The sequence below is a fragment of the Leptodactylus fuscus genome, chromosome 2, assembly GCF_031893055.1.
Source record: "Leptodactylus fuscus isolate aLepFus1 chromosome 2, aLepFus1.hap2, whole genome shotgun sequence".
NCBI lineage: Eukaryota > Metazoa > Chordata > Amphibia > Anura > Leptodactylidae > Leptodactylus > Leptodactylus fuscus.
The window spans coordinates 102078376-102103466 of record NC_134266.1 but is presented as its reverse complement, the minus strand read 5'-3'; the positions used below and the strand labels follow the sequence as shown (position 1 = coordinate 102103466).

Sequence of the window (25091 nt, the reverse complement as noted above, 5' to 3'; positions counted from 1 at the left end):
TTTGTTGTTCCTGCCCCAGGATGTTTTAGTTAATTTTTGGGTGCAGGATATGTTGATGATGTTGGTTCTGTGTTCTTTTTTTTAAATTTAATTGTGTCTCTCTCCTACTACTACAGTACAAACAGGATATAATCGTGTTCTTGGAGAGGGTATAGCCCAGAGGTTACTTCTTTTGTTAATCCTAGTGTCAGCCTCCTAGTGCCCAGGTCTGTACCCACATGGTGATGTGTCCCCCAGTAAATATGAGAAAAATATTTTACGGTGAGTACAAAAATCCTATATCCTCTCCACCTCTGGTCTTTACCCTCTCCACATACACTATGCTAGCCAGTTTTAGTGTCTGTCTCCTAATGACACAAAGCTATCTGAATCAGGTGTTCTGTCTTGCGTCGTTTTTATTTTTCTTTCAGGTACAGGGGGTCTTCAGCATATACGCCACACTAGTCACATTCTCCGGCAGGCAGTGTGCTTTATAGCACTTTGCTGGTCACCCATTCCCCACTTCCAATATCATGACCAGAATGGTTGTGATCCCACTTCCACATGCGAGCGTCACCAAAGGGGTAACCCTGCATACACCTGACGACAGCGAAGCTATCCCCATCCTCTACACACACACACACACACACACACACACACACACACACACACACACACACACACACACACACACACACACACACACACACACACACACACACACGCACGCTCATCTCTGGCCTGGTGCCCTCTGGGCCTCTTCTTACTGTGCTTTCTGCCCACCAATGACTTGGAGAGCAAAGAGGAACATGTACAGAATGTCCATGCTCTGAGAAGGCACAAGACTCTGAGGTACTTTTGTACTCTGGAAAGCAGATGTCTCCTCTCGGACTCCATGATCCATGTTCTCCAGTCTGGTGTTTTCCCCCATTTGGAGGAACCCTTCATGCTCTATTTGTTGTCTGTACACATGTCCTGGGTACGATAGTGTCAACCTTTCAGGCCATCCCTTATGCTCAATATCTCTCCTCCACAAATTTTGGTGCCCTGGGACTGGTCACCGCCCAGTCCCTTCTTCCTCTGTTAGTAGGTGATCTACCATTTGTAGTCTGGTTGAGAGCGAATAACAACAGTTCTTTTGCTGTGAAAGGGATTATATCATTAGAATACCCTTTTTACAATAAATACATGAAGGAATAGCCTTAAGAAAGGCTATTCTTCTCTTACCTTTATTATTCTGATCCGCGCTGCCTTTCCTGATGAATTTCTTCTTTCTTTCTTATGTAAATTAGTTTTATTGCAGCACTAGGGGTGTTCTCCAGCACTCAAACAGTACTGCTTGAAAACTCTCCAGTGATGGCCTCAGTCTTCTTCTCCCCCTTATTCTCTCGTGCTCTGCTTCTCTTGGTCCAAAAGCGCCGACCGCGCATATCCAGCGGCCATTTTCCTGTGGTCGAACAGGAGAGAGTTTTATAAAAGTGCAGGATATTGTACAAACAAAGTTTGAACATGGTGAACAATGCAATAAGCAACATCCCAGTAATAATTGACAAATGGGGATTATCAAAAGACAAAAGATAGAACAATGGGGGGGAGAATATCCACACACATCCTGTGGCCTCTGCCAGCTTGGGTCATAAGGTTTTGCACACAGCTGTGCGCTGTTACTCGCATGGCTGTGTAATTCCCACTCTCTTTTTGGTTCGTTTTCAGACTTAGGACATGTTGGTAGTTGTTGGTTCCGTTTTCTGCACTTTTTTTTTTTTTTGTGTGTCTCTCTCCTACTTCTGCAGTACAAACAGGCTAGCATAGTGTCTGTGGAGAGGGTCTCGCACAGAGGTGGAGCCAACTTCTTCTGATACATGTCAGCCTGCTAGTGGCCAGGTCTATACCCATGGTGTTGTGTCCCCAAATGAATACAAGAAAAGGATTTTATGGTAACTACAAAAATGTATTTTTACAGAGCCATACATACTGTGGTTCCACTTTAAATCTGATTAGGATTAAACAATATTGTGACTTTATTATAGCTGGGACTCTGTGTAAAATGTGAAGAAAAGAAGAACATAATGATTTGGGAATGTCATTTAGCCATATGTTATTCACAGTGATAACCGTGTTTCACAATTGGGGCACCACCACAATTGAGGGGAAAATGGCCACTTGTGCTTTTTCAAAAGCATTTGTGTCCTGTAGTTGAACAGAATGATGGAGCCGAAAGCCTGTGGGCTACTGCTCTGATGGAGGATGTGAAGACCTTGTTTCAATCCTGGATAAAGTAGTGGCTGAGGAATCTCCATTATTTCTGAAAAATCTTAAGAGGTTAATTTGCACAGAAGATGTCTCATCTGTCAGTAGTCTTCCCATCCCTTGCTCTGCTCCCATCCCTCTTGCTGGAAATGAGATGTTCTGTAGTGTTGATGAGGAAAGCAAAATAGAGTCACTATCAGAACTTTTGAGGTAGATGGCTTCATTTGCTACAAAACATATTGATGATTTTGAAGGCATTTAGAGCCACAATGGGTATAGAAGATATTAAAGAGACCAAATCTATGTCTGAGCATATGTTTGAGTGTCTATTTCCTAGGCGTAAAAGTTTTTTTTTTTTTTTTTTTTTAACATTTCACAAAAATATTAAGGCTTTACTTAAGCATGAATAGAATAACCTGATAGAAATATATCTATTCTTTCAAATGGAAATAGACCTATGATACAGACGATTCAGCCGCCTAAGATAAAGGTCCATTTCATTTATAGACACCTCTGTGGTCACAATCACACTAAGAAAGGAGCCACTACCATTTTTACAGATCTAGGTTACCTAAATCGACCCTCCACATAGGAATGTAGACTTCTATCCTCTTACATCTTGGGAGTCGGCAGCAGTTAGTTTCAAACCCAGTATTGCTGCTCCTTGTGTAGTTATATCTGTGAAAAGACTGGCTCGGCTGATGCAGTAAGATTGTAGGCCACTTCAAATTCAGCCTGTAGAGCTCTGGGGCTTATAATATGGACAAAAGGAACCAGGGCTCGAAAAATAAGCTTTGCTGTATCCCACATGAGGATGTCAAATTGTTCTGGCCTGGGCTGGATGAAATTTTAGGGAGGACCTCTGACAAAAAAGGTTTCTGGGGCCCTCAGCCATGTAGTTCACTTAGAAGAAGGCAGGTTTTTCTTTTGTAAGAACAAATCCAGAGGTCCCGAAAATAATAGCAACTCTTTTCCTAAAAAATCAAGGCTTTATTTTTTTCCCACCAGTGTAGAGGCAAGGAGTCCTAACAATTACATCTGATCCCCCGTGGGAGGATAGTTGTCCCTGTTCTTCCATGTTTGGAAAAAAAATTCCTCTTGAAACTGGGTTTTGGAAGGGATAAGGGATGGGTTCAAACTAGAATTTGTTTCTCCTCCTAGGAACAGTATTTTGGTGATTGTGCCTGTCAGACATTGTGATGTCTGTTGAAAAAGACTCTCCCTGATCCAGCCAGAAGAGGGTGGTGATTACAGTTCCTATGAAGGAGAGAAGCAAGGGCATTTGCTATCATACAAGTAGTTCACAATGGCATCCATTTCTTCAATCATAATCCTCCTTCTCCTTCATGGCCACTCTGGATCTAGAGGATTATTATTATCATGTCCCAATTCATGCATCCTGACGAAAGATTAGCAGTCTGGGTCAGAGGCTCCCTATTCCATCTTAAATAAAGGGCCTTACCATTTGGTATTTCTCAAGACCCAGACTATTTTCCAAGATCATCCAGGAGGAAGTCTTTGAATTTCATTGAGTTTCTAGCCATAAAACTGGATCTCCTGTCTGTGAAACGTTGTTTGAGGAAAGATGTGAGAGTCCTCTCAGACAGCAGTTGCCAACATAAACCATCGGGACACAAGGTCTCATCCTCTTGGACAGCAGTCACTTACATGAAACTTCGGAGAACACAAGGTCTCAGGCTATTCAAAAACCTTGCAACGTCCATCTTACAGTGGGAGGAAGTCTGTGTTTCCAGCGTATTAGCAGTACATTTGAAAAGTAAAAGCCAACTGTCTAGCAGACTACCTCAGTTATGTTAAGGTGAAGCAGGGAGAATGGTCACTGAACAGTGAGGTTTTACTGGAACTTGTACAGAAATGTGTCTGCCTTTCAATAGACCTCTTTGCCACCAGGGAAAACAGGCTATTAGAAGGGTTCAACTTCCTGAATCCATCAAACTGTCCTGTGGCAGTGGATTCTTTCTGTCAATCCTGGATAAGCACATTATACAAGGTTAAGCTCGTGATAGAGGCAAAACGGATGTTTGATCTAAATCCATCATAAGAATCACATTCCCCAATAGTGAACTAAAACCATAGTAAACCATGTAAGAAGAAGAAAGGGATTATTAGATTGTGAGGGAAAATGATAATGGACATGGGAAAGAGGAAAATGCACAAAAAAAGGAAAATACTAGAAAGACACACACTGGCAATGAATAGATATAGGTCAGTATATATATATATATATATATATATATATATATATATACACACATACATACCAAATTCACAAAAAGGGGACAAACCTGATGTTCTCATTTAACCATTTAGGTGTCTAGCAAAAATATCAACTTTCAACTCTCTCTCTCTGGCCTAATAGATTTTGCCACTTTTCCTATCATGTGAGCCAATTATAATTCTGGCAATCCCACAAACCTGTAACTGCGAAGTGTCACTGGTGCATCTTAAAGTTCTTGGGGACTATTTTCAGTCTTGACATATCCACTTCATCTTTTGCACCTATAATACCAAGGATATGCTCCCTAACTCGCCTGCGGAGTTACATGGGCAAGTGACAAAGTAAATAACACCAATGGTATTGTAAGAGACGGCATGTGTAAAGGAGTACTCCCTTTTGTGTGCCTAGTCCCAAAACCCTGAGACCCATCTCACACAATTACATCCCCAAAAAGAGCTCTTTGACCCAAATAGCCTTTCAGGCTGCATGCTTGAATGGCAGCTCCTCCTTTCCAAAAGATTATGAAAATTCACCAATAGAATTGAGGGTTTCCTGGGTAAGTAAAATTGCAGAGTGGGATCACTTAGGAGGATATCCTAGAACTTTTCAAGCACGTTCAGGATTTATTGTGATGTACAGTTTAACGTGGAGATTAATCTGATTTGCTCATTCAAAGTATATGTGTCAGGATGATCAGTTCTGATGCTGTGACATTAAGGTTTTTGTTGGTGACCTGAGAAGCCTCTGTATGTCAGAGATTTTTTTAGTCTTGTCCAATTACCACCTAAGGAGGCCTTTTTAAGTTCCCTTCCTTTTCACCCACCTGCCTGCAATTGATTCCTGTTTGACTTTGAGATCTGTGTTCAAAATGATCTCGTGGGAATACTGACCTCTTGGCTTTACTTATCGACTCTAACTTGTCTTCTGATTCTGTCCTGACCCGACGACCTGATATACTGACTCCCTGGCTTCTGTTTCTGGATACAGCTTTTCTTCTGATTTTATCTTGGCGTCATTTGGAATATGTCTTTTGGCTGGCTACTACCTGGAGCCTGCCCTCCACATCGTCCTCCTGGTCCAGATATTCTCAGTAATTAAATAGTAGTTTCTAGTTTGTTTTCCGATAGTGGAGCATTTATTACCTGTACAATTATTGGTGGTGACAATTTGGACACCAAAATTTAGCAAAGCCCATCTGGCCTTGCAGTCAGTAATTGTTAAGGTGTTTGTTGGTCTGTTTCTGGCTCACAGTGCTTACTGGTTTTAAAAAGAAATCTTGTCTACTTGCTTTATCAGCCAGTCTCTGCATTTGCTGAAAATATGCTCTTGGAACTCAACCATAACAATATGCATCTGATTTTATCAGAAGAGCCAGTCTTTTCTTACTAGCACTATTGGCTCGTCTACATCCATACCTAATGGAGTTGGAGTTGTAGCCCCTTTTTCTGGATCGTGGACTCAGTTCTGCCAGTTCTGGTCTTTGGAGCAAATTCTACGTACTTGTCGTAATTGACCAATAAGTATATTGCAAATCAACTTCTGTGGGTGTGCAGACTGACTATGCAGGAAAGAATTAACAGAAGTACTTTTTCTGATTGAATTTTGCGAGACTGATCAACTTGAAACATAATATGTAAAAATTCCATGTTGGAACATGCATACTTGCAAGTGAGTTTGATATAACTGTTCAGAGGTCCTCCTCCGAACTCAACCAAATCATAACTTTGTCATTGATATACCTACTCCAAAATTGGACGTGATCTATAATGGGCAAGAACACTGTGAGGAAAAGCCTCCTCTCCCACAGCCGAGGAACAAATTTGAATATGAGGACTCACTGGCCGTCCCCTCTCTGTCCATTGAAGCTGTAATTACACCAACTCCCTGAACGAGGTGTGCGTCAAAACAAATTCCAACAGAATAACAACAAATTCACATAGCTCCTTGTCCTGTTCAGACATGCATTGTATGTCTCCTCTTAAACCATCCTGAATTCTTTTGGCAGTTTAGAGGGACTTCACATGCAACAATTAATATGTCTGTTTCTAAGCAGATCCCATCCAATTTCTGCAGGACATCCATGGTGTCCCTTACGAAGTAGGACAACAACTCAACAATCAGCTTAAGGATGTAATTGTAATTCTTTAATATTCCTGAATTGGGACTTTGCCATACTGAATATGACTGGGGCAGAGGTGTTCAGTTAATCAAACAGATCAAACCCAGGTGGAATAATTTCTGCTGGAAACTTACCTTTTTCTTTATACATATGCTATTAGATCTTTGACTATCGACTGCTACCCACTCCTCCTATTCAAATGTATACAGTTATAAAAATATTAAAAGCCAGCAACCAAGGTCATAATTTAAAATCTTTTTTTTTGCTTGGAAGCAATCAAATTAGATTAGTAATAAAATGACAGTCTCAATGGCTCCCCAAAAACCTCCTAGTATGCAATCTGTTAGTAATGTATCTAATAAATTTATTACCTAATGTAATGTTGCTTCAACCTGCCCTTTGGAATGGGTATCAAGCTTTTTAGTTTCTTGGACTGCTTTTTTTTTTTTTTTTTTAGTCTTGTATTGCTGTGTCTGATATTGTTCACGTGTAATAATAATAATGTTGACACTCCTCCATCTGATGTGACAAATTGAAGATGCTCTACTTTATAAATGCCACTTAAAGGAATTCTATAATTAAACTAAAAGTACGTAAGAAAAGCCTTTAGAAAGGCTGTTCATCTCTTACCTTCATTTAGCAGGTCCGTACTGCCGGTTTTGAATTTTTCTTCATTATGCCAATTGTGTCAGAAACCAAAGGGGGTTGTTCCCCCTATGCTCAGAGCACAGCGTTGTCATCCATTCCAGTGCCGCCTCTATTTTCTGCTCATGACGAGTCTCCTCCTTTTCTTACGTCTCGTACCACCGATAAAGGTTAAACCACTGCAGTCAGAGTATCTCCTATCTCTGTTAGCTAGTCCTGGCTGGAGCGTGACTTAATAGTCCGGTGCAGAGCGGGGAGGGATTACATTTCTACCGATGGAGCCTTCTGTTCTGTTTTGTTCAAAATAAAATATGGTTAAATGAGATTTCCAAATCCTTGCAATCTCGTTTTCTGTAAATGTTACACAGTGACACAACTATTTTTTTTTTGGAATTGGAGTTGTATTTTTTTTTTTTGTTTAATTTTTTTTTTTTATGCTTGAGGCAGACAAGAAACTGGGCTTATCATTTTCCAGTGGTGTAATTTTGAATTTTTCAGTTATTCTTGTCACATTTCCAAATCCTTATAGCAAAGTTGTTAATTTAGTAAAACATAAACACGTTATGTGACTGTGAACCACTTCAACATAAATAGAAATGAGCTTTGCATATGCAAGTGGGTTATCTTGCATTTACAACAAAGTAAAAGAGGTTGTCCAGGCTAAACAGTATTTTCCCATTAGGCTGGGGAAGATAAAAAAGAAAAAAAAACAGACTCTCCGGTCCCCAATGCTCCAATATCCTCCCAGGGTGGTTTGGTCCATTGGCTGCCTTCTTGCTGATGAATTTCTCACTGGCTGTAACCTGCCAGTTTCCTTTCTGCTGGGGCCATTTATTGACCTCAGTTGTCACATGACTGCTGAGGCCAATCAGTGGTGTCAGGTAAAGAATCGGGAACGTCAGAGGTAGAGATGTTCCTGGTTCTCTCCTTGAGGCCTCGGATTGGCCTCAGAAGTCACGTACTGCGTGTACTTCTGCCAGAAGAAGACAATGAAGCTGTAGGATCACAATATTTACAGCTCCATGGCAGCAACGTGGCTGGAGGAGTTGATAGATTCCCTTTAATAAGCAATGCCATTTTTTGGGGGGTGGGGGGGATGTAGTTTTCACAATAAATTCACCCATTATACCACTTTATTGGCATTTCAGGGTCTTTCAAACTAGACATGGCAGCCAAAAACCAAACAATCTAAACCTGCACTCCAAAAGCCACATAATATTCCTTCATATCAGTGTCATGCTGTGTGCCCAAACTGCAGATTATGCCCACATGTATGACAATGTTATACCCAGAATAACATACTTAATGTCATATGTTACTTAATGTCATAAACTGCTGTTTGGACAAACAGCCAGGTACAGAAAGGAAGGAGTGCTACTTGGTTTTTGGAGCACAGATTTAGACGGTTTGATTTTTGGACAAATTCCACTTTTTCACATAATATATTGTACCCTACTCGTGTCAGACTCGAATGCTCCAAAGACTGTTGTGCCCGGGATAACCACTGAACAGTTTTTGATAAGTGTGTCTGCTCACACAAGGGTACTGAAATGGAGTATCTCAAAAAGTGCAATTTTCACTACTGTTAGCTGCGCATTAATTTCTGAAAACAGTAAAATGCTTGCTATACTGCTTGATAAATCCCTTGAGGGGTGTAGTTTCCAAAATGGAGTCATGTGTCTGTGGATTCCACTTTACTGACAATTCAAGGGCTCTGAAAAAGTGGCATGACTTCCCAAAAAACTAAATTCCTAAATTTCTCCTCCATAATGTGAAGGGGTGCAGTTTTGAAAATGGGAAGATTCATGGGAGATTTCTAATATATAGGTTTTTAAAATCTTCAGAACTGAAGTTGTCACTAACAAATGGGTTTGGTCAATTATCTTGTAAATTTGAAATTTTTCAGTTACTTTTGTAAGTCTTCTAATGTTCAAAATCAATTAAAGGAAGATTGAAAGATGATGCCAATATAAAAAGTAGAGACATGGTAGATAATATTTATTAACTTGTTTGGGTGGTAGTATTTTACATTTTAATCATATAAATGTACTTAAATACTGTGAAACACATACATATTAGGTATCCCTGTGTCTAAAATCACCCGCTCTACAAATCTATAAAAATATTTTTTTCTGTACGGTAAATGCCGTAGCTGGAAAGAGAATCATAAGTGCCAAACCACTGTTTTTTCACTTTTTTAATTCTGGTAAAAATTTGAATAAAAAGTGATCAAAGCAAATGTAAATCCCTAAAATGGTAGAACTGAAAAGTACACCCAGTCCCGCAAAAAAACACGCCCTTTACATCCCCGTACACAGAGGTATAAAAAAGTTACAGCTGTCAGAATATGGCGATTTTTAGAAAAAAAATTTAACACCGTTTTGGATTTTTTTCAAGGAGTTAAAATGTAAATAAAATAAAACTATATAAATTTGGCAACCCCAGAATCGTACCGAAACATAGAATACAGATGACATGTCATTTTGGCTGCACAGTGAACTCCGTAAAACCGAATCCCATAAAGTCGCACAAATGCAATTTTTCTTCAAATCCCCATTTTGAATTTTTTTTCCAGCTTCCAAGAATAACAGAATAATTCACAGAATAATTAATGGTGGCAGAACAAATTGTCCCGCAAAAATTAAGACCTCATATGGCTCTGAGAGCGGAGAAATAAAAAAAGTTATGGGGTTTAGAAGGAGGGGAGTCAAAAATGAAATACGAAAATCGAAATATGCCGTCAGCGGGAAGGAGTTAAAAATGTTCTTTTTAATTTTATTTTTTTATATTTAAATTTAAAAAATTATTTTAAAACTAATATGAAGTATATTGTGTCATGAAAATGGGCTTAAAATCACTTTGGTAAGTTAAAGCGTCGCTAAAGTTATTGCTATATAGTGACATCTATTTTGAAAATGTGGTTGTATCCTGAAGGTGTTTTTTGGCCATTTCCTTAAGGGGTTAATTAGCTTTCTTGTATTTGTACAGCTACATTAATAGAATGCCTTCCCCCTCTTCCCTCCATCAGGGTTTTCTTCTCCCTCTTTCAGTGTCTTTCATGAGTATTATCTTTTCTTTATACTGATAGTCTGTGATTCATCCTTCCACACTTCTGTCATGTTTGAGTAAGTTTTTTAATATATCTCCACTGTGAAACAGTACAGCTTTGGTGATGTTTTTAATGTAAACTTAAATACTCCCCCCCCTTCCCTTTTCACCAAATGATCTACTGATTACAATTTTCCTCACTCCCAGCTTCTATATCTGACATTAAGGACACAATCACTCGGCAGAAAGAGATGTATTCTGTTGCAGCTTTCGGCCTCGAACCATAGAATTTGTAGCAAAATCGAGCTGGACACTGATATTTTTTCAGCATCCTGCTGCAGTCTCTGCCTCCCATTGAAAACAATGGGATTCAGATTCGGGGCCAATTCGTACGTGTGAATGTACCCTCAGACAGTGACCTGGGAGAGCTGAAACAGCCATAAGCTATATGACAACTGGTTACACAGACTGTACAACAAAATGGTAGGAAAATTATTATAAAAACTGTTCAGAAAGTTGAATAATTTTGCATTTAATAAGCAAAGAAAAATACAAAAATAATTCAGCAAAAAGGAGTCCTTGAAAGGTATAAGTTCACTTTTTTTTTGCATTTGTTATATCGGCACATGATGAAGTTTAGCTTTACTCTGAACTTCCAAAATTGTTTCAAAAGCTCCATATGATTCAGGGCAGTCCGCACCAAAAATCAGTTGGGCTTACACATTTATTTACTGTTCTAGACATGGACAGTATCTTCATCTTTATCTTTTATGGGATATAGGCAGGATCTACTGAAAAAGAGAGAGTGAGTCTTTAACATGCTATCTTGAGTGCCAATTTTTTTTTTTTTCTTTTTGGAAATCAAACCAACTCTTGGATAATTAAACTTAGACTAGATAGTCTTATGATATGCCAAATTTATCATTCATCATCATTCACTGTGATAAATCTAGGTGCATTTTAAGACTGTCTAGTTGATGTTTGCACTGTCGAAAAAGTAATAGCAGTAAATCCATCCTAGGACTAGATTAAGATATTGAAGTTTTTAATATTGTAGTTCTTTGATCTTGCAGTATATTTGATGTAGATATGAAGTTTGGAACATTGTTTTTTTAAGAGCAGAACACATTATTAACTTGCAAGCTTCTTTTTTGTCACAGAAGTCACTATTGGAGGTGCAGGAAGTGGTTTGGATTTAATCAAGAGTTTTAAATGCACTGGAGAATCAACATTATATTCCTCTGGGTAGGTAATGTTTTCTTGTATTATTAGCTATTGCTAAAATATAAATATATATATTCTGAACTCACTACCACTTTCCAAAAAACAGTTGGTCTAAACCAATGTTTCAGAACCTGCTTAAGCCAAGTACCCCCTAGTGAGGAAACAAAGTTGCAACTGAGTTACCAACAAAGAAGTATTAATGTAATGTAAATGTTAACAAAATAAGGTTCCATTGGTACCTATGTCAGAGTTCATGGAAGGAATACCACAACATTCTGCAAAAGACACCATGATGTAACCCTAACAGTCTCCATCATAAAGCAATGGGATCTGTGGAGAGAAGGGGGCCAATGAGAAGAGGGTAATTGAAAACAGCCAAGCAAAATCTTTTCTACATGTGACTGGCATACACTGTTATATGGGTGTCAGTGGATGGCATGTACTGTTATAGGGACAATTGTGGCTGGTATACACTGTTATAGGGGTATTTGGGCTGGCAAGATCAGCTGTGGTTTGCTTCAGTCCTGATGATCTTTTAGGTTCAAAATAAAATATGGTTAAATGAGATTTCCAAATCCTTGCAATCTCGTTTTCTGTAATCAGCTTTTCACTTTCTCTGCAAATGTGTTTATTTCCAAGTATCAAAACCTATTGAAATCAAAGGGAAAAAGAAAAATATAATGATGTTTTTTGACTGTTTTTAATGTGGTCCTTTGCAAAAACTGCTAGCATTTTTTTTGTGTGAACGATATATAATTTTACATTCCTTTTGTAGCCTGTGGCTCAAAAAATTCAGCAAAATCTGCATAAAAACTGCATTTCTGCAGCGTGGGGCCTTGGCTTTAATGTGGCTTTTCCAAGGTCCATACAGTGTGCCTGAGTGGGGGAAAAAAAACTTTTTAAAAACATTTCCTAATTTTTGAAGCAGATTGTTTTGAGCTTGCAAAAAACATTTATGTGAACAGACCCCTAAATGTTTTGTTTGTTATTTCAGGAAACTAACTCCTTTAGGAAAACCTGCACTTTCACACATACCTCTCCTTGAAACAATAAATGGTGATGACCACCAAGGTAAGGAATTAGCCCATTCACACTCTAGCCATTTTTTGATTTTCATTTCTTATTCCCCACTTTTCAAAAGTCATAACTTAATTTTTTTGTTCTCAGAGCCATATGAGGGCTTAATTTTGTAGGACAAATTATACATCATTTATTTTATGCAGTGTACTGGGAAACTGGAAAAAAATCAGGAGTTAGGGCTCGTTCACATCTGCGTCGCCCTCTCCGTACTGCAGGTTTCCGTTTCCTGCCTAAAACAGAGGCAGGAGACGGAAACCTGCAGGAGTCTCTCTCACCCATTCATTTGAATGGGTGAGAGAGATGTCCGGCAGTGAGCGTTTTGATGGTCAACAGTGTCAAAAGCTGCAGAGAGGTCCAGAAAAATAAGAAGAGAGAAGTCACCATTGGATTTAACAATTTAGGAGATCATTGGAGACTTTTAAGAGAGCCGTTTCAGTAGTGCAGAGTGCGGAAGCCAGATTGCAAGAAGAGAGTTAGAAGAGAGATAGCGGATCAGACGAGAATAGACCAGGCGTTCCAAGAGTTTAGAGATGAAGGGGAGGTTAGAGACGGGTCGATAGTTAGCAGCACAGGATGGGTCCAGGGAGGGTTTGCAGATCCGTTTGCAGTTTTGTTTTTTGTTTTTTAACTTACTTGAGAAAAATTATGATCACATATAATGACACATTAAAAAAGCTCATTGCAAGAGAAAGCTCTGGTAATAGATTCATCTGTGCAACTGTATGTCAATAACAGACAGCTTTAAACATGTAGAATTGATTCAGAACATATTCAATTAATTTTGCAATATAAGTTTTATTGACAGAAACTACTAATTTTAGTGTGTGTGGTTTTTGTTTTTTGGTTTTTTTTTTGTTAACTTCTCAAACTATGCACTTTTCCTCACAGAAAGCCATAGGAAGCCATTTGAAAATTGCACAGAACTTAAGCCTCTTCAGTTGGTTTGGGCTAAATGCCGTGGATATCCTTCTTATCCTGCCCTGGTAAGAGGAACATCTTGCATTGAATGGCAATCCTGAAATAGTAAGAATGGGGTTAAATATTGTTTGGTTTTTTGTTTCAGATTATTGACCCCAATATGCCTAGGGAGGGCTTACTTCACAATGGAATACCTATTCCTGTGCCACCCTTGGATGTATTAAAGTTGGGGGAGCAGCGCCAGCTGGAAAATGGTGGCCAGAAACTCTTTTTGGTTTTATTTTTTGACAATAAAAGAACCTGGTGAGAAAGCTATTTTGTTACAATATCTTGTGAAATTGGGAAAAAAGAATGTAGTCCGTATTTGTTGTGTAGAAATGTGCTGTTGCAGACACTTATTTCACAAAAAATCTTTACATCTCTACATCTGAAATGTGTTGCTTCTGTTTTACCCTTGTATCCCCTTAGTGGCTCTTACACAGTGTAATGCCTTCCTAGTTGCCCAATACAATATAATGCTCCTCATAATGTCCCCTTCCAGGTTGCCCCCACATTTTCATGTTTTCCTCCAGGTTACCTCCCACAGTGTCATGTGTCCCCCTTAGGTTGCCCCCACATATTCATGTTCCCCCTCCAGGTTGCTCCCATGGGATCATGTTCCCCAACCCCCTTCCCCCAGGTTTCCCCTATAGTGTCATGTCCCCCTCCAGGTTACCTTCACATTTTCATGTACCCCTCCAGGTTACCCACACACACACACACACACAGATTCATGTCACTCCACACCCCTGGATGCCCTACAGTGTCACGTGCCCCCCTCAGTTTTCCCCCACACTGTCATGTTTTCTTCAGTTTGCCCCCACAGTATCATGTCCCTCCACAACTCAGGTTGCCTCCCACAGTTTCATGTTCCCAATTGTATTTATCAAAGAGAAAAACAAACCTCAATACTCACCTTTCCCTGTTACCGATTTCTCTCCTGTCTCTGGTCCCAGAGTCTTTAAGGAGTAACAGGCATGTTGTAAGTATCATCACTACATCGCTCCTCCGACTCCCAGGACACCTGGAGCAAAGACAGCGGCCAGGCGGTGAAGCAGGGGGTAGAGGGTTCCCTACTTCATAACTGGTTTCAACTCATCAGTGTCCTCCAGATGCCAATGAGTTGGTGCAGCAAGGACCCACTGCCCTGCACTGTCATGCATTTACTGTCCTGCTGTCTAAAAGGGGCCCCCCACTACCATAGGGCTCTTTGTGCGCCATTGACCCTATGGTTAAAGTGGCACTGCCTCTAACATGAAATAGAGAATAAAATAAAAAATTCACTTGATTGTTTGGCATCTAGATATCTATTTCATGCACTTTTTTTCATTGCTTGGTATGCAGGGGGTAGGTTTATTAAGAATGGCAGTACCATACTTGCATACTGTACAAAATGCTATTTCAAATTTGAAGGTGGATGACTTCTTCTTGACGATGTGGCCTCTTCATAAATTGAAATTTGAATTGTCCCTGCGCCAGAATTGAAACCTGGTGTCCGTTATGAATCTCCCTGGCTAAGGTGTTCTTGCTCTGCCCATATTTGCACAATGTAATGGCCAATGCATTGATCGTAGCTTGTGGCACACGTTTGGCTCAAGAAGTGGCCTTGACCGAAATGTGCACCATAATATCATCCTTGGCAAGGAGGGAATGATGTGTTTCCCCCACAATCACCAAACTTAGAATTAAAAAGCTTATATATGAAAATCCAATAAAAGGTTTTACATTATTTTATGTAAAGCATATTGGTATGTTGATTAATTAACACGATAAAGCAACATGATAAAGATTTTTATCCCTAATCATTAAGATAATTTATAAAATATGGCCTTTCTTTTATTTTATTACAGGCAGTGGCTTCCCAGTGACAAGGTGCTACCTTTAGGAGCTGATGATACAGTAGATAAGCTGAAAATGTTGGAAGGCCGAAAAACTAGTATCCGCAAATCTGTACAGGTGGCTTATGATCGTGCCATGTCCCATCTGAGTCGTGTCAGAGGCTACCACCCATTCATAGCTTCAAACTACCTATACTAATTTTGCTGATTTTGTAATGGAAAGTATTGTGCACTTTCTCGTAATGGAAGGCCTCAGGTATAAAAACTAGTAAATAGAAAGCAGATTTTCATAGTAACCGGTGAGATTATTCTATTGCAGATTAAGTAAATTGAAGGATCTGATTGGTTTGGTTGCTTTGGGCATCTGCACAGTTTTTATTTGCTTCAGTTTTTATATGCAAGACCTAGATTCTTTCCACACTCATCAGAAAATATTCTTTCTACATGAATTTCATCCGTCGTGCTATTTCCTAAGCAATCTTTCATACAGTGATCATTATATGAGTGCCAAATTATTGAAATAGAGCATGTTCTATTAAACCCTATCCCCATGTCTGAAAGCAGAATAATGTAGTACATTTGCTTAATTCACTTCTTTTTTTTTTTTTTTTTTTTTTTCAAATTGCGGTGTGTTGTCAGATTTTAAAATTTACCAAAGCGTACAATGACTTACAAGCTTGTAAAATAATATGATACCCACTTCATATGACTTTTGAATTTTAGAGTTAAATTGGAATTGTTTATTTCACAGAGCTATATTCTAAATAACTTGCTGGCTTCAAATAAATACTATGGAATAATTCACCCAAAATACCATCAGAAAAAAAAAAAAAAAAACTTGCTTTATTAAATTGGATTAGTATGAGTGTGAATCAGAGTATTTGGTTGTGTTCTTATTTTTCCATCGTAGTTGAACATAATACATTTGCTACCTGTCTCACAGTAAGGTTACGTTCACACTTGCACCATGCTCTTCGTTCATATCCACCATAGAACCCAAACAACACTAAGGCAGCGGTTACCCGCAGATCCTCTGCCGATGTTATACATAAATCTAGTAGAGAGAAAAGTCCTCCATACAGGACTTTTGTCTCCAAAAATTTTCAGTGGAATCTGCGACTAAGTCTCTTACGGAAACTGTGATGCAGATGTGAATGAAGCCTAAGGCAGCTTTCATACTACTGAGCCTTGGATATGATACTCTCTGTGTGAGCATAACTGAATGCGCTTTTTAATTGCAGTAATAAGTAGCCTTTCACTTTCATTTTACTGGTTTTTAGCATATAGGTGCAGAGTAAGGTTAAAGATCTGCATATTGTGGCGTCCCTCATCTTTATAAATATTAATAGGAATCGTGTACTATTTACAATCTTAGCCTGCCTGCAATTAGTCACATTGGAATAATCTTTTATTGCCCTCGCCGCTCTACAAAAGCCTTACTTTGGTAGTTGCTGGGCTTCTATGGGTCGCTGACCTCGGTTGCCAAAGTCACAGAGTATATGCTGCAATTGTGGAGGAGGGTTCACTTTATTTATTAGCTACAAAGCCCTATTTCACCGTTAATCCCGGTTTCTTAACCCACTTTTTCCACCTATCTCCTGAGATGTTTGTTTGGTGGAGACGCACTCTGCTCCGCTATCTCACTGATTTCCTCTGTGACCAACAGGTCTTCACCAAAGAATATTTTGTTACCACAAACTCCCAGCTCTCATTGGAGTCTTTTCAGACCACACAGGTCTTTCACTTTCAATGCTCCTTCATCCCACTTGATCCAGAAATTTCTCCCACTAGTTTCAAGATGATATGCTTGTTCAGAGCAGCAAATAGGATGTCTGTCTCATTTATATATGGTTTGCTAAATGCCCCTCCACCTGATACCAAATTAGACTTCATGGTAGCCTGGCAACCTTGGTTCAACTTTAACCCCAGTACAGTGAAATGACTGTTGCACATCCATCAGCAAGGGCAGTTGCTAGGTCACTGTCATGAAAATTCTCAAATAGGACCTAACTGGTTCCCCATAGTCTGAATAGCTTCTATCCTATGGTCTCACCTCTTTGTTTTAGAAGTTATAATGCACTAGGCAGTAATCTCCAGATTTGGTAGTCCTGCCTGCATGCCAATTGCTTTTGTTTGGCTCTTAGGCCAAACATTTCCTCCGTCTACCCCAATTTTTCTGTTAAGTCTTAAGCCAGCCAGAGAAGAAGCTACAAACAAATGATAGGAAACAAAAGTACAAAGACATTAACAGGTCCTACTATGGAAGTACTTTATTCATTTGAATAAAGTTATTGCAAACATGCATAAGCATGACTTTGTCCCTAGTAAGATAAGATAATTCTTTAATAGTCCCACCATGGGGAAATTGAGTTTGTTACATCAACATAGATAATATAGTAATAGTACAAGAAAAAAGACACATACAAGCACAGAACAGCAGATAGAAAAGATACTAGGAGTCATAGCAACTAGAAGGAAAAAGAAAGACGTCAGAATCATTTAGTTCTTTGTGCAGAGTGATCTTCGTTTATCCTGATGTTGATTATACAGCCTGACCGTGGTTGGGAAGAAGGACCTCCGATAGTGTTCCTTCTCACACTTGGGTGTGAAGCAGTCGGTCACTGACAGTACTGCCACAGTCTCTTGTATGGGATGGGAGTTTTTCTCCAGCATGGAGCTCACCACGGACAGTATCCTTCTGTCACCACCACCTGCACTGGTGGGTCCAGGAGGCTTCCCAGGACAGAGCTGGCCCTTCTATCCAGCTTGTCAAGTCTATTTCTGTCCCTTGCTGATATGCTACTTTCCCAGCTGGTAACTCCAAAGAAGATGGCTGATGCTACTAGAGAGTTGAAAAGGGCCCTAAGAAGTGCCCTATGGACTCCAAAGGCCCTCAGCCTTCTGAGCAGGTAGAGCCTGCTGTGACCCCTTCTGTGTAGCACATCCAGCTTATTATTGAGGAGCACACCCAGTACTTATAAGTCTTGACTATCTCAATGCCCGTCCCCTGGATGTCCACGGATTCGGCACACATCTCTGCCTAAAATCCATCTCCATCTCCTTGGTTTTTCCAGGATTAATCCTGAGGTGCTTCTGCTGGCACCATTCAACAAAATCCCAGATTAAGTCTCTGTACTCCTTGTCGTCTCCGTCTGTGATGAGGCTTACTATTGCAGAGTCATCAGACTACTTTTGTAAGTAGCAGCTAGATGAGTTGCACCTAAAGTCAGCAGTGTACTGTATCTTTGTGGTGCTCCCCTAACTACAGATCACAGCTTGACATACAGCCCTGGGCTCTCACATACTGAGAACAGTTTGTCAGGTAGTCTAGGATCCAGTTGGACGGGTCATGGTCCACTCCAACAAGGTCCACTCCAACAAGGTCCTCAGTAGCCTTGGCTGAATGGCGTTAAAAGCACTTGAGAAATTAAAAAAAAAAAAGAAAACACTCACGTCATGTCATGTGTAATGTTGTGTTAGACTTGTGAGCGGAAACTGAATAACCAAAATATGAGAGCCACTTTTCCCATTTTTGACAAAAAGTGGATAAAGTCCAGCCTACCTGCAATCAGATTTTTCATAGTACAGCTGTAATGTAATTATTTATTTATAGGGCACCATTAATTGTATAGTGCTGTACAATTGAGGGTTTACATACGGTACACAAAATGTACAAAACTAATAGGAAAAGTGACTAAGGGCTACAGTCTATAAGACAGATAGTGCCACATCCCATTCTTTGCTACTTCTGGGTATTACACAACAATTTTAGTGCCATTTCCAGTGATAATTAAAGGGGTTGTCTGAGATCAAATACCGTATTTTTCGGACTATAAGACGCACTGGACTATAAGACGCACCTTTAGGTTTTAGAGGAGGAAAATAGGGAAAAAAAAATTTGAAGCAAAAACTGGTAAAATATTTAATATATGGGAGTTGTAGTTTTGCAACAGCTGCAAGGCCACATTGACAGGTGACCCTGCAGCTGTACGGAGATGTATAGGGCATTTTTTTTGCGGGGCCAGCTGTACTTTTTAGTTATACCATTTTGGGGGATATCTATTGCTTAGATCACCTTGTATTGAAAAAAAAACAGGAGGTGATTTAGAACTTTTATTTATTTCATATTTTTAAAGGTTTTTTTTTTTTTTTTTTACTATTTTATTCCCCCCCCCCGGGGGCTTGAACCTGCGGTCACTTGATCGCAAGTCCCATAGACGGCAATACAACTGTATTGCCGTCTATGGGACATTCTGTCTATTAGTATTACGGCTGGTCATAGAGACCAGCCGCAATACTAATATAGCAGTGACAGGCCTGGGAGCCTCATTAGGCTCCCGGCTGTCACCCGAACAGGTCGGCTCCTGCGATATCGCCGCGCAGGAACCGGCCTGCAACCTCACAGGTACGGGGCCGGCCCCGGGGGAGAAGGGGCCACGGATACAGACCCGGCATCCGCTGTACTAGAGAGGCGGATGCCGGGGAGGGATAGACGCCGGGGCCTGAGACATCGCTACCCTGCCCTGCATGAAGCCAGCATCACTCCTCCCGCTGCTGGCTTCATGCAGGACAGGGCAGCGATGTCTCAGGCCCCGACACCTGTAATGGCGTCTATCACTTGCCGGCTTCCGCCTCCCTATTACAGCGGGTGCCAGCGCCACCTTCAGACTATAAGACGCACCCTTATTTTCCCCAAAAATTTTGGGGAAAAAAAGTGCGTCTTATAGTCCGAAAAATACGGTAATTCCTACACTACTCTAAACACCCTCCTCCCATATTTTTTCTAAATAACATAATTTACCAAAAACATATATATTTGCACATATCCCTGGGGCTGGTTATCCGGTGAAGAACCGTTTGCCCATTTTTGGAAACAGAACGACACTACTACTAAATATGGTGAGGATCGGTCCAGTGGTATGGTCACGCATAAAGGACCGACAGAAATTCATATTTTTATATATATATAGAGAGAGAGAGAGAGCTATAGATAGATAGAAGGATAGATATGGTGAGGATGGCAACAGGAAGTGATTGCGCTCCTTCTGCTTCAATGGGATTGTTTGGCCAGCTTGCCCCAGATTCACCTCAAATGCTGGAAAAGCCTGCCAGACCCGTTGGAGTGTGGAGCTTGAATTAATCAAAAAAGCTTGTGAGCAGGGGTCGCATCCATCTAGGGAACGGGTCATCTGGAATAACTGACCACGTGACAAGTAGAAAAACAAGTGGAGCAAAGGGCTCTCCAATTCCAGGAACACGATGTGCTCCTCCTCAGTAATGCAATGGGAAGCCTTGGATATAGGTTTTACCAGGCTTTAATTACAAATAGATAACGCGTTTCAGGATTCAAATGCATCAAACAGAGATGCACCCCTTCATCGGATCTACATAATAATAAACACAAAAAAATACAAATAAACAAAACAAACCAACATATCCATTTCTATTCACAATAGTATCTTTTTCTTCCTTTTTTTTCCTCTAGCAAGTTCTTAGCTCATTTACATCTATTACTGCTGAATGTAAATGAGCTAAGAACTTGCTAGAGAAAAAAAAATACTATTATGAATAGAAATGGATATGTTGGTTTGTTTTGTTTATTTGTATATTTATTTTTTTGGAGCTTATTACTATGTAGATCTGATGAAGAGGTGCATCTCTGTCGGTTGTTTGAAAACTATTTTTATTGAATACAATGCATTACACAGTAAAGCAAACCATGAAGTAAAAACTTTGAGCGGTGCATGTCCGTTGGATGCATTTGAATCTCGAAACGCGTTATCTATTTGTAATTAAAGTCTGGCTCAACCTACACTCACCGGCTACTTTATTAGGTACACCATGCTAGTAACGGGTTGGACCCTTCTGTGGTATTACGATTTTTCTCAATTTTTGAAGTCATTTTACGGAATGGATTACGCGATCGGGATGATTAAAAACTAAAAATAAATCACGCTTCACTACAATGCGGACTTGCGTTGCTGGAATTTTCACTCCTCTCGTCGCACCTTGCACGAGATACGAGAAACGAGAGTGATGACGTGACTCGCACTGTTGTTTGTTTTTTTTTTTTTAAGTGCGGTGAGGCGGGTTATTTAAATTCCAACATTTGTTTTGAATTTAGACAGAAATTTAAATATGTAAAATACTTCCTAAAAGTATTTTAATTACAAATATAAAATACTGAATAAAAAAAGTATTTTAATTACAAAATACAAATACCTGACAAGTATTTTAAATACTATTTTAATTACTTGTATTTTAAATACTCCCAAACACTGATACCAGTGAGCGTGGATCCCCTGTCACGGACATTACTGTTGTTGTCTACTGTTCTCTATGGTGCAAACAGGCTGAACCGCTGCCACCCTCGCCTTGATTCAACATCTACATGTATTATAGGGGGTTGTGAATGATCACAACCCCAAAAGGTGAGAGGCCATCTGGTATAATATAATAAAATTATACTATCTCCAAGTTACTAGGTTTAATACTGCACTTAGTACGATCAGTGTCGTTCTCCCCTTTTCTCTCTGAAAGGGATGATCAACTTTAGTCAATAAGTTATAGCCATCCTGCAAAATACAAGCCCTCAAACAGCTATAATGCCAGGAAAATTAATAGTTATGGCTTTCTGAATTTTGACAAGAAAATAAGGTCAAAACTGACTGTGCCCTTAAGGTATTAAAAAAAGCTTACCAGACAAACATTCTTCACAATATAGTATAACACTTGCCTTAAGTCCATCCTTCGCTCCTTCGGAAAGGTATGGAATAATAGAGTTGTTCCAAAGATCAATAAACCATACACGGAAGTCTTCAATTCCAATTGGACAGGATAAGAAAAAGCAGGGACCTAAAAAGGCATTTTATTAGGTGTCCAACCATTTTTGCAGTCAAATTCATTAAAGTTAAATGTAAGCAGCTTAATGTAAAATAAGTCTGAAAAATCATTCTAGATGATTAGATTCTGGAGAGGTTGTACATGGAGTATGTATAGTGCAAAAATACAGTTACTGCTTTTAAAATGAATCTGAATGCATTGCTAAAAGTAAATTCACAGAAAATACAATACAAATACAATACAACACAAACTGTACACTCCTCAACATTGAAATTGCAAGATCAAGAAGGGCAAGGCACTGAAGGGTATGCGCACTGATGAAATAACAGGGTCAATTAATTGCAAATGATCACATTTTCAAGCATCTAGCCAATCTGTGTCATGTGGGAAGGGCATAAGAGCTAGATTGAAAGCAAAATTTTTCTAGGCACATGAAACCTCAAAGACAGGATTAGGTGGTGTTGATATACACTCACCGGCCACTTTATTAGGTACACCATGCTAGTAACGGGTTGGACCCCCTTTTGCCTTCAGAACTGCCTCAATTCTTCGTGGCATAGATTCAACAAGGTGCTGGAAGCATTCCTCAGAGATTTTGGTCCATATTGACATGATGGCATCACACAGTTGCCGCAGATTTGTTGGCTGCACATCCATGATGCGAATCTCCCGTTCCACCACATCCCAAAGATGCTCTATTGGATTGAGATCTGGTGACTGTGGAGGCCATTGGAGTACAGTGAACTCATTGTCATGTTCAAGAAACCAGTCTGAGATGATTCCAGCTTTATGACATGGCGCATTATCCTGCTGAAAGTAGCCATCAGATGTTGGGTACATTGTGGTCATAAAGGGATGGACATGGTCAGCAACAATACTCAGGTAGGCTTTGGCGTTGCAACGATGCTCAATTGGTACCAAGGGGCCCAAAGAGTGCCAAGAAAATATTCCCCACACCATGACACCTCCACCACCAGCCTGAACCGTTGATACAAGGCAGGATGGATCCATGCTTTCATGTTGTTGACGCCAAATTCTGACCCTACCATCCGAATGTCGCAGCAGAAATCGAGACTCATCAGACCAGGCAATGTTTTTCCAATCTTCAATTGTCCAATTTCGATGAGCTTGTGCAAATTGTAGCCTCAGTTTCCTGTTCTTAGCTGAAAGGAGTGGCACCCGGTGTGGTCTTCTGCTGCTGTAGCCCATCTGCCTCAAAGTTCGACGTACTGTGCGTTCAGAGATGCTCTTCTGGCTACCTTGGTTGTAACGGGTGGCTATTTGAGTCACTGTTGCCTTTCTATCAGCTCGAACCAGTCTGGCCATTCTCTTCTGACCTCTGGCATCAACAACGCATTTCCGCCCACAGAACTGCCGCTCACTGGATGTTTTTTCTTTTTCGGACCATTCTCTGTAAACCCTAGAGATGGTTGTGCGTGAAAATCCCAGTAGATCAGCAGTTTCTGAAATACTCAGACCAGCCTTTCTGGCACCAACAACCATGCCACGTTCAAAGGCACTCAAATCACCTTTCTTCCCCATACTGATGCTCGGTTTGAACTGCAGAAGATTGTCTTGACCATGTCTACATGCCTAAATGCACTGAGTTGCCGCCATGTGATTGGCTGATTAGAAATTAAGTGTTAACGAGCAGTTGGACAGGTGTACCTAATAAAGTGGCCGGTGAGTGTATATTCAAGGCGTCCCACTGCATTACTGAGGTGGAGCGCATCGTGTTCCTGGGAATGGAGAGCCCTTGTCTCCAGTTGTTTTCTAGATAGATATGAGACTAGCAGGAGGGCCCAACTTCTATTTTGTATGTCGTTTGTGGTGTGTGTCCATAAGTGTCATGTGATCATGTGTATCTCAGTTTGGATATCGGTGAAAAACCTGCGATTGGTTTAAAGCTGGAGTAAAGCTGTGTGAATGTGAACTTGTGTAACATTGTCATCAACAGCTTTCTGCCCCTTTAAAGCTGACCTATGGCAATGAAGAAAAATGACTGGGTTGTTAAGGAAACCTGCAGTGAAGCCCTGATGTGTGTTTCTGTGTTCTGAGCTTGGTATCTAATCCCCTGAAGTGTAGTGCTGTGTGATTAGCTAATCCTCTGATGTATCTTGGTGTACTCTGAGCTGTGTATCTAATCTCCTGATGTGTGATATTGTGTGCTGAGCTGTGTATCTAATTCCCTGATGTGTGAGATACTGTGTGCTGAGCTAAGTATCTAATCCACTGATGTGTATCTCAATAAAAAATGTATGGAAATGTCCTCCCCTACAGGGTTTATTCACCAATTCATATCCTTAGAATCTAAAAGGTGTCAAGAATGCTCATATGCAGGGGTGTAACGAGCAAAGACTGGACCCCAAAGCAAACTTTTGACTTGGGTCCCCCACTCCGGCATAGCTCACCCTCTCCTGTAACCTCGTTTTTATGGTTACAATTTGCTGATACTCCCTACTATATTTTGTAGAAAAAGTGATACAGGATCTGTCCTTCACGTTTCACTTATCTTTTATGTCCAAATGTAACAGATTTTTTTTTCTTTTTGCCTACCTTATGAGTGGCCTTTTCCAGGGTCTATTTAGGGTACCCTCTTTCCCTCAACCTGGCATGCATGTCTGCTGACTATTATTGGAAAGTTCACCTACTGATTTAAAGGGATTCTACCACTAAACTAACATTTTTTCTAATGACCACGTCGGAATAGCCTTAAGAAAGGCTATTTGTCTCCTACCTTTAGACGTGATTTAAACCGGTATGCAAATGAGCTTTCCACAGCAATGAGGGCAGGCCCCAGCGCTGAAACGCCGGTGAGCGTGTCCCCACTGCTGCCCGAGAGCTGTTTCCAGCTGTTTCACTACAGGAG

The 25091-nt window shown here is 40.2% G+C and overlaps 1 protein-coding gene across 4 annotated transcripts in view; it reads left to right on the top strand.

Annotated features, from left to right (window-relative positions):
* BRPF3 (bromodomain and PHD finger containing 3) overlaps positions 1-16157 on the top strand; it is a 62399-nt gene extending 46242 nt beyond the window's left edge. For all 4 annotated transcript variants that reach the window (XM_075264251.1, XM_075264253.1, XM_075264252.1 and 1 more), the window contains 5 exons: positions 11441-11525; positions 12499-12575; positions 13473-13567; positions 13648-13805; positions 15392-16157. In XM_075264251.1, coding sequence (XP_075120352.1) covers positions 11441-11525; positions 12499-12575; positions 13473-13567; positions 13648-13805; positions 15392-15578 — 602 coding nt within the window. In that variant the 3' untranslated portion in view covers positions 15579-16157. The remainder of the gene's footprint in view (positions 1-11440; positions 11526-12498; positions 12576-13472; positions 13568-13647; positions 13806-15391) is intronic.
* Positions 16158-25091: the final 8934 nt, after the last annotated feature.